The sequence below is a fragment of the Dendrobium catenatum genome, unplaced genomic scaffold (assembly GCF_001605985.2).
Source record: "Dendrobium catenatum unplaced genomic scaffold, ASM160598v2 fragScaff_scaffold_133, whole genome shotgun sequence".
Lineage (NCBI taxonomy): Eukaryota > Viridiplantae > Streptophyta > Magnoliopsida > Asparagales > Orchidaceae > Dendrobium > Dendrobium catenatum.
In genome coordinates this window covers 4,737,604-4,747,627 of record NW_021318595.1, presented here as the reverse complement: position 1 = coordinate 4,747,627, position 10,024 = coordinate 4,737,604, and the positions used below count along the sequence as shown (strand labels likewise).

At 39.1% G+C, this 10,024-nt stretch overlaps 1 protein-coding gene across 1 annotated transcript; it reads right to left on the bottom strand.

The window, feature by feature from the left end:
* Nucleotides 1–390: 390 nt before the first annotated feature.
* LOC110098734 lies at nt 391–5,292 on the bottom strand. Its single transcript, XM_020825644.2, has 5 exons — nt 4,501–5,292; nt 2,661–4,336; nt 2,062–2,201; nt 1,362–1,599; nt 391–577 (listed from the first exon to the last, which is right to left on the bottom strand). Exons 1-5 carry the CDS (start codon nt 5,290–5,292, stop codon nt 391–393), a joined length of 3,033 nt encoding a protein of 1,010 aa, XP_020681303.2.
* Nucleotides 5,293–10,024: the final 4,732 nt, after the last annotated feature.

The window sequence follows — 10,024 nt, the reverse complement described above, 5'->3', positions numbered from 1 at the left end:
AATTCTTTCTAATCAAATCTATTTAATTTTAATCAAATTAAAATTAGCCCTTTGATCCCTTTTAAATTCAACCCAAATCTAAATTCAACTCCAAACTAAACTCAACTCGACTCATATCAAATCAATTCTTTTAAACTAAAAATTACTACCCAAATTGATATGGAATTAAATCAAATCAACTTAATTCGAGTTCGATTTAATGTAGATGACTCTAACCAACCCTTAGAGTGAAAGTATAAATCATAAGATTATTTGAGAAGTTTCCATTTGATCTGAATGAAAAGCTTGGCCGATCTAACCAAACCCACTCACCCGAACGGCCTGCTCTCTCTCTCTCTCTCTCTCTCTCTCTCTCGGACAGCAGTTCGCAGGATCTCGAACTCCCTCAACCTACACGAAGCCACTCCAATTTCCCACGTTTCTCTCAATCCTGAACTCCCATTCACTCCCCTCCAGATCGCACATGCCGCTCCCCCACTCAGTTCTCTCGGCAGTTCCAAAATTCGCACAGCACTCAACCCACGATCTCCCCTTCTCTTCTAATACGCACACAGAGCACAAAACCTCTCCTCTTCTCCTGGAGTTCACGAATAACCCCAGCCCCATTTCAAGTAGCCGTTTGCTCTCTCTCTCCCGCTGGATCCTCTCTCAGTTCGCACAAGCCCAAAAGATTCGCTCATCTCCCTCAATAGTTGGCGTGAAGCCAAGGCCCCGTCGCCCTCTCTCCAGTCACTCTCTGGATTTCGCAAAACCCATCATCTGCTCCTAGTTCGAACGAAGTCTCCGATCTCCTCCTCTCTTAGCCCGTCGCCTCCCTATGCTGTAAGAAACGAAAGTCGCAAGAAATCCTTCTCCTGCTCGAGACTCTCTCATTCGCACACAGAGAGAACTGCCTCTCCCAGTTCGCAAACAGCCTCCCCTCTCCTGTCTTCCTTTCTCTCTCGCCTGAGAAGATCCAGACGGAAATACCCTCTCCCCGGGCAAATTATTGGGTCAGGTGACCGGAGCCAAAAGATAAGTTCGGACAGCCAATAAAAATTTGCCGCGTCACCTTGCGCTTTAGTTGCGCTTTTTGACTTGCGCTTTAGTTGCGCTTTGGTTGCGCTTTAGTTGCGCTTTGGTTGCGCTTTAGTTGCGCTTTTTGACTTGCGCTTTAGTTGCGCTTTGGTTGCGCTTTGGTTGCGCTTTAGTTGCGCTTTGGTTGCGCTTTAGTTGCGCTTTAGTTGCGCTTTAGTTGCGCTAATTTTAAAATAATATTTTATTATTATCCGAACCTATCTCTGCGTTCGGTCACCTGACCCAATAATTTGCCCTCTCCGCAGATATCCAGGTTGCCAGAAGACCAAAGGATGTTCATACACGTGACGGCCATCGCAGAGATAACTGCAATCAGCAAAATAAATTCAAGCCAGGTTGCCGTGAAGACCATCCATGGCCTGAGACGGTGCAGTTGGCCTTGCTCATCATCGTCGGATTGTAATTTTTCACCATCAAAGACCCTCAAAACAGAATAATGATCATCGTAAACCTTCAGGAAGGGTCCATAAATATGGGATAGCCACTGTCCCCAAAAAACATTACCAAGAGTAGTATGTAAATCTGTAATAACCAAAACTGGGGTAATGAAAAGAAAACCCCAAATGTATTTGTATACCCAGGTATCCCAAACCAATAGTAAGATGAAAAAAAGACTTTCAAACAACCAAAACCAGTAACAGAGAGCCACAGGCGGCAACCAATAGGCCAAAACTAAATTCCAGTGAATCTTGCCAGCAGCGAATCTTTGCATTTCCATTTTGAGATTTTAACACGGATGGCATTAGAAATATTGCAAATAACTTTGACAGAATTGTTGCTTTGATTTGAGAATCGCCTAAAATTTCTCTCTTTCCAGATAAAGTAAATGATACAGCTAGCAGTTAGACAAGCAAAATCTTTTTCCAGCCTACTATGCATCATGGAATGCTCAAAGAAGTCAAAAACTTGAGTTAAGGTAGGCCTTAGTAAGAAAATATTTAGATCAGGAAGCAGTCTGGTGAGAATATTAAAGGAAAAACTCACAATCAAAGAAGAGATGATTGTGGTTTTCCGGATAAACCGTGCAGAGAGAGCATGTAGGAGGAACAGCAATGCCTCTAAACATTAAATTATCTGCTGTTTTGAGCTTTCCAATGACAGCCATCCAAGTATAACAGGCGTATCTAAGAGAAAAATTCTTATGCCAAACCGATAAATGCCAATCTACCTTAGGTAAATGAGAATAGAAATGCTCAGTAAAATGTCTAAAAAACCAGTTTGGCGAGCCAAGCCAAAGCACCTCCGATTTCTCCCCAATTTTACAATCAAGAATGGCAGCAGCCGTGGTGTTAAAAATCGAGTTGGGTAAGTCCCATATGCCAGCATTTATATAATCCTTCACCAATTTACCTTTAAAAACTTCAGTATTAGGATCAGCAGAAAAATGATAGCCTTTGAGCCAAGGATCCCAATACATAGAGAAAGAACAATCAGCCCCAACAGAGAAAGAAAGCAGATCTTTAATTTTTATAGCCGTATCATGAATTTTCTTCCAAAATTTAGAGGCATTAAGAGGGGGGATCTTCCAAGGGGAGTAATAGAGCGATTTGTACCAAACACTCAAGAGGTTGGAAGAGAAAAACCTGCTGATGAGAGAACAGAAAGTGCCATGATAAAGAGCCTCAATTGAAGGTATACCAAGACCTCCAAAACATTTAGGTAAGGTGACTTTGGACCAAGCAATAAGGTGAAGTTTCTTCTCATGAATATTGCTATGGAAAAGGAATCTGGAACATAGTTTATTGATGTCGCCACAGCAAGATTTAGGTATAATAGCTCCGCGAATCCAATAGGCTATAGTATTGATAATAGTAAACTTGAGAAACTGCACCCTGCCTGCAAAAGAAAGAAACTTAATTTTCCAACCATCAAGTAGAGCAGAAAGCCTGCTCAGGAGTGGTTGGAAGTGAGAAATTTTGAGGCGTTTAGGAGAAATAGGAAGGCCGAGGTAGATGAAAGATTCAATAACTTGATGTATCCCCAAAATTTCGCAAATCTGGAACACCTCAGAAACAGATTTAGAGAAAAGGATAGAACTCTTGGAGGTATTGATGAAAAGGACGAAGCAAGACCCAAAAAGAAGCAAGCAATTAGAGAGAGCCTGAGCATTTTCAGTGGTGGCAGTTCCAAAGACAAGTAGATCGTCAGCATACATGAGATGATTCACATGAAAATTACTGCATTGAATCCCCTTAAAACCAGAGTTGATGTAAGGAAGGTTGAGAGTTTGAGAAAGACCGTCCATTACAATGCAGAATAAAAGGGGGGATAGAGGGCATCCCTGACGTAATCCAGCAGATGAGTTAAAAAACCCCTCCAGGTTCCCGTTTAAGCAAACAGAAAAATGAATCTCCCATATACAGCCTTTAATCCAAGATACAAATCTATCCGAAAACCCCTTTTGAATCAATCTGTCAATCAAGAATTCTCTAGAGACACAATCGAATGCCTTTTTAATGTCAAGCTTAGCACAGAATTTTTTGCTAGAACCCTTGAAATCTCTTAAAAGTTCAGAAGCAAGAATAATGTAATCAGTGGAACACCGCTGAGCAATAAAACCAGATTGGCTATCATGGATGATCAGAGGTAACACCTTCTTCAATCTATTAGCAAGGATCTTTGCAATAATTTTATAAAACACATTACAAAGAGATATAGGTCGATAGTCATTTATGTGAGTAGCATGCGAGTTTTTGGGAATTAAAGTAATAGCCATTGCTTTCATTCTTTTAGGGAATGAACCAGAGGTGAAGAAATAACTCACAGCTTTGAAAACTTGAAAACCGATCAAATGCCAAGCTTTACTATAAAAACCAAATGAGAAACCATCAGGGCCCGGTGTAGATGAAACACTTCCCTCAAAAACAGCCTTCTTGACCTCATCAAAAGAAACTGATGCAATCAACATGTCATAAAGATGGATGGGGACAGTCTGACCAGCAGGGATGGAGTGATAGATTGCAGGTTTAAAGGTAGGGTTGTAGAGCTTTTTAAAATGGTTTACAATAGCCCTAGAAACCTCAGCATGAGATGTAAAATGCCCTTCATCAGTGGTTATTTCTCTGATACAACTTTTATTGCTTCTATGCCTAATCTTGGCAAAAAGAAAGCTTAAATCATCTTCACCTTGAGAAAGCCAAGAAGTTTTGGCTCTTTGAGTTAACCAAGAGGACCAATGAGCTTGCAAAGAAGCCAGGTTACCATTGATACTTTTTAATCTATTATTCAGATCATTGTCCAAAGGATGATGTTGAAGCTCCTGTAAACAAGAGTTTTGCTTGTTTTTGAGTTCCAAAATTGAGGTAGACAGGAAATTAGAGGAAGCCCAGTTCCTATTTTTAAGAAGCCTTTTAAGGCAATGCAAGCTATGAGAAAAAGAAGCAATGGGACTTCTAGCCGACTAGACCGAAAAAGCTGTTAAACATCATCCCAGAAACCCTCCATATCCGTCCAATAGTTTTTAAATTTGAACCTAGCAGATATAGGTTTGTCATGAGAGGGATTAAAGATAAGAGGGGAGTGATCTGAGCCTTGAGGAGCATCCACTTTGTAGTAAGCTAAAGGCAAGTGGTCAAGTAAAGCAGAGTTAACCAAAACTCTATCCAGTTTGATGTGGATCGGGTTATCCACCCTTTGATTACACCACGTATAAAAAAGACCAGTGGATGATAAGTCTTGCACACCACATTTAAAAACAACATTGTTTAATTCTCCCAAACGGCTTTCCGAGAGGCAAGTACCACCCACTTTTTCAGTATCAAAGCGGCAACAGTTAAAATCACCCATAATAATCCACGGCTGATCAAGAGGTGGTGTAAGATCAATTAATTGATTCCACAAGCTTCTTCTCTCATCCATACTATTGCAGGCATAGACAACATAAAGTAAAATGGGGGGGAAGGATCCCGCAGAGAGAACCCCATGGATAAGTTGAGGTGAGGTAAGGATGGGCCTAAAATTGATGACAGAGGAATCCCATTTGAGCCAGATCCTGCCTGGATTGGAATCCTTGAAATTATTATGACTTTCTTCATTCTCAAACAACAAATGAGAATTTAAAAACCAATTATCATCCATAGAAGCTAGAGAGATTCTAGCTTCAAGAACACAGAGTAACTTGAGAGCATGATCACGAATGAGCGACTTACAGAAACGTACCTTGTCCGGGTGATTGAAGCCCCGGACATTCCAACTAGCAAATTTTGGGATGGACATTATGATTTTGTGGGTTTGGCCTTCTTGGCCGATTTTCCTTTTGGAGGCTTGGACTTGGTAGGGGATTTACCTTTGACAGGTATGGATTTTTTGCCTAAGGAGGTGGAGGTATCAGGCGGTTCTTCCCCTTTCTCTTATATTCAAAAGGTTGTTTGATGAGATTTTCTCTTCTTGGAAGATGGGATAATGCTAGAGATTTCCTTTTTGTTTACTTTAATTAAAATTAAAAATCCTGTCAGAATCTTATCCTCCTTTCAAGAAATTCAAAATTGTTTAAAAAAAAAATGTGTCTTGAAAAATGGAATTTAAGATGAGTAAAAAGTGGGAAATGATGATGTGGAGTTTGCTTGTGCTTTGAAAAACAAAATGAAGTATTTTTTGAAAGATGAATAGTATATATTATGAAAAAAATAAAAATATTTTGTTTTAAAAAGGTGATATGTGTGAGAAATAAAAACTGAAGTTTGTGGTTTCCGAAAGGTGAAAATTGTGTTTATTTTGGAATGATAAAATTGTATGTGAGAAAGACAAGGTATATGTATCTCTTGGAAAGTGAAATGTTTTTTTTTTAAAAAGTGATTTATATGTCTACTCTAAAAAAAAAAATGTTTATGTGTAAGATTGAGTAAAATGTGTATATGTGATGAGTAATTGGAATGTGTGTGTTAAAAAGTAAATAGTGTATATATGTTAAGAGGTGAAGTGTACGTGTAGAAAAGTAATTTGTAGTAGAAAAGTGGATTGTGAAAAAAAAAAATGTTTTGGTATGGAAAGAGAAATAAGATGTTTGTGTAATAGTTTGTAGATTTTTGAAAGATTAAGATTTGGGTGTACTTTGAAAGGTGATAATGTGATATTTGAAAGGTGAAAGGTGTGTACTTTGAAAGTTGAAAAGTAGGAAAGGTTGAGAGAAAGATTGGATTGTAAGATCAAGGTAGGGATGAATGTGAAAGTATTTGTGTTGAAGAACAAAGTATATGAAAGAGTGAAAGTGTATATTTGGAAAGATACTTGAGAAACTGCACCCTGCCTGCAAAAGAAAGAAACTTAATTTTTTAACCATCAAGTAGAGCAGAAAGCCTGCTCAGGAGTGGTTGGAAGTGAGAAATTTTGAGGCGTTTAGGAGAAATAGGAAGGCCCAGGTAGATGAAAGATTCAATAACTTGATGAATCCCCAAAATTTCGCAGATCTGAAACACCTCAGAAACAGATTTAAAGAAGAGGATAGAACTCTTGGAGGTATTGATGAAAAGGCCGGAGCAAGACCCAAAAATAAGCAGGCAGTTTGAGAGAGCCTCAGCATTTTCAGTGGTGGCAGTTCCAAAGACAAGAAGATCATCAGCATACATGAGATGATTCACATGAAAATTACTGCATTGAATCCCCTTAAAACCAGAGTTGATGTAAGGAGGGTTGAGAGTTTGAGAAAGACCGTCCATTACAATGCAGAATAAAAGGGGGGATAGAGGGCATCCCTGACGTAACCCAGCAGATGAGTTAAAAAACTCCTCCAGGTTCCCGTTTAAGCAAACAGAAAAATGAACCTCCCAAATACAGCCTTTAATCCAAGATACAAATCTATCCGGAAACCCCTTTTGAACCAATCTGTCAATCAAGAATTCTCTAGAGACACAATCGAATGCCTTTTTAATGTCAAGCTTAGCACAAACTTTTTTTCTAGAACCCTTGAAATCTCTTAAAATTTTAGAAGCAAGAATAATGTAATCAGTGGAACACCGCTTAGCAATAAAGCCAGATTGGCTTTCATGGATGATCAGAGGTAATACCATCTTCAATCTATTAGCAAGGATCTTTGCAATAATTTTATAAAACACATTACAAAGAGATATAGGTCGATAGTCATTTATGTGAGCAGCATGCGAGTTTTTGGGAATTAAAGTAATAGCCGTTGCTTTCATTCCCTTAGGGAATGAACCAGAGGTGAAGAAATAATTCACAGCTTTGAAAACTTGAAAACCAATCAAATGCCAAGCTTTCCTATAAAAACCAAACGAGAATCCATCAGGGCCCGGTGTAGACGATACACTTCCCTCAAAAACTGCCTTCTTGACCTCATCAAAAGTAACCGATGCAATCAACATGTCATAGAGATGGATGGGGACAGTCTGACCAGCAGGGATGGAGTGAGAGATTGCAGGTTTAAAGGTAGGGTTGTAGAGATTTTTAAAATGATTTACAATAGCCCTAGAAACCTCAGCGTGAGAGGTAAAATGCCCTTCATCAGTGGTTATTTCTCTGATACAACTTCTATTGCTTCTATGCCTAATCTTGGCAAAAAGAAAGCTTAAATCATCTTCACCTTGAGAAAGCCAAGAAGTTTTGGCTCTTTGATTTAACCAAGAGGACCAATGAGCTTGCAAAGAAGCCAGGTTACCATTGATACTTTTTAAGCTATTATTCAGATCATTGTCCAAAGGATGATGTTGAAGCTCCTGTAAACAAGAGTTATGCTTGGCTTTGAGTTCCAAAATTGAGGTAGACAGGAAATTAGAGGAAGCCCAGTTCCTATTTTTAAGAAGCCTTTTAAGGCCATGCAAGCTATGAGAAAAAGAAGCAATGGGCCTTCTAGCCGACTGGACCGAAAAAGCTGTATAAACATCATCCCAGAAACCCTCCATATCCGTCCAATAGTTTTTAAATTTGAACCTAGAAGATATAGGTTTGTCATGAGAGGGATTAAAGATAAGAGGGGAGTGATCTGAGCCTTGAGGAGCATCCACTTTGTAGTAAGCTAAAGGCAAGTGGTCAAGTAAAGCAGAGTTAACCAAAACTCTATCCAGTTTGATGTGGATCGGGTGATCCACCCTTTGATTACACCACGTATAAAAAAGACCAGTGGAAGATAAGTATTGCACACCACATTTAAAAACAACATTGTTTAATTCTCCCAAACGGCTTTCCGAGAGGAAAGTACCACCCGCTTTTTCAGTATCAAATCGGCAACAGTTAAAATCACCCATAATAACCCATGGCTGATCAAGAGGTGGTGTAACATCAATTAATTGATTCCACAAGCTTCTTCTCTCATCCATACTATTGCAAGCATAGACAACAGAAAGTAAATTGGGGGGAAAAGATCCCGCAGAGAGAACCCCATAGATAAGTTGAGGTGAAGTAAGGATGGGCCTAAAATTGATGACAGAGGAATCCCATTTGAGCCAGATCCTGCCTGGATTGGAATCCTTGAAATTATTATGACTTTCTTCATTCTCAAACAACAAATGAGAATTTAAAAACCAATTATCATCCATAGAAGCCAGAGAGATTCTAGCTTCAAGAACACAGAGTAACTTGAGATCATGTTCACGTATGAGCGACTTACAGAAACGGACCTTGTCCGGGTGATTGAAGCCCCGGACGTTCCAACTTGCAAATTTTGGGATGGACATTAGGATTTTGTGGGTTTGGCCTTCTTGGCCGATTTTCCTTTTGGAGGCTTGGACTTGGTAGGGGATTTACCTTTGACAGGTATGGATTTTTTGCCTAAAGAGGTGGAGGTATCAGGCGGTTCTTCCCCAATATTGGGAATGGAAGACGAGTCATTTTCAGACAATACCCTTTTGAGTACAAAGTAAAAGACAAGAGAAAAGAAAGTAGGATTTCTTCAAGGAGAAAGCACAATGTTTGAACATTTATTAGGCGGGTCAACAGGAAGAAGAGTAGAGGGCCAGATCTGAGAGGCTCAGAGGCAACCTCAGTCTACCTATGTTGGGCTTTTAATTTTTAAGAGAATAAATTATGTTTAAGTTGACATTTATTAGAAATTTGGGATTATATTCCCGGAGTGAGAGGACTTAAGATCTAAAAAGAATCTGCCTCAGAACTAATCTAATTGGGTAACTATAAAGTAGTGACCGACCTAATAATGAAATGCAAATTCTGGACTTACCCCAGCCTGATTGGGGAGCCAGCTACCACCTAGGCGCTTTAAAATCATGTGTTTCAGTCTCTTTATGAAAGATGGGTAGGACGTTGCTTAAGTTTTAAGGAATTGTGGGGCCGACATCTAAGATAGTCGCTAATTGGCCCCTTGACTTATATAAGGGTGAAAAATATCTAGAATCATTAAATTTAGACTCTTTTTAAATTTAATATCTAAATGCAATGCATGCTAATTGACTTCGAATGCAAAAATGATAATGAAGCAGTATTAAAAATTTAGCTTAGAAAATAGATTTTTCTTAGAGATTGCACAATTTCCCCTTGACAGACTACACCCTCATAGGTCAAATGGTCTGCCAGAACCCGCACTGGGGAGTGTGCCTACAAGGAGAGAAAGTAATAATATGCATTAAGCTGACTCTCGGCGTCCGGCTTACTTCTTAGAACGTTAGAGTTAACTATGTGAAGCCTAAAAATTTTTATTTTTAAATTACAAGTAAAAGAATTTAAGAGTACCCTTAGAAAAAAAATCTCTCCGATTCGAATTCCAGGTAAAACAAAACACGACATGCAAGATCCTAAAAAAATGTCTGCACAACAAATATAAACAATCAATTTTAAATAATCCAAAATATAATGTCCCAAGTCCATATTACACCCAGAATTTGGCAGAAAGTAAAGGGCCGGGCACCATGACAACAACCGGATCATAATCTCAGAATGACGCAATTGATTTTTGAAAATGGGATATACTATTCCTAAAATCTTCATCATTCCTCATCTCTCTTTTTCATTCTTCTCAACTTTCTCGGGCCGTCGGGTTCTGGAA

Coding starts and splice junctions, on each gene's coding strand:
- LOC110098734 (XM_020825644.2), bottom strand. CDS start 5,292: ATGTCCATCCCAAAATTTGCTAGTTGGAATGTCCGGGGCTTCAATCAC. Junction 4,337..4,500: donor TGGAGGGTTTCTGGGATGAT/GTTTAACAGCTT, acceptor TCTTGTTTACAG/GAGCTTCAACATCATCCTTT. Junction 2,202..2,660: donor TTCTGTTCTCTCATCAGCAG/GTTTTTCTCTTC, acceptor TTTTTCTCTTAG/ATACGCCTGTTATACTTGGA.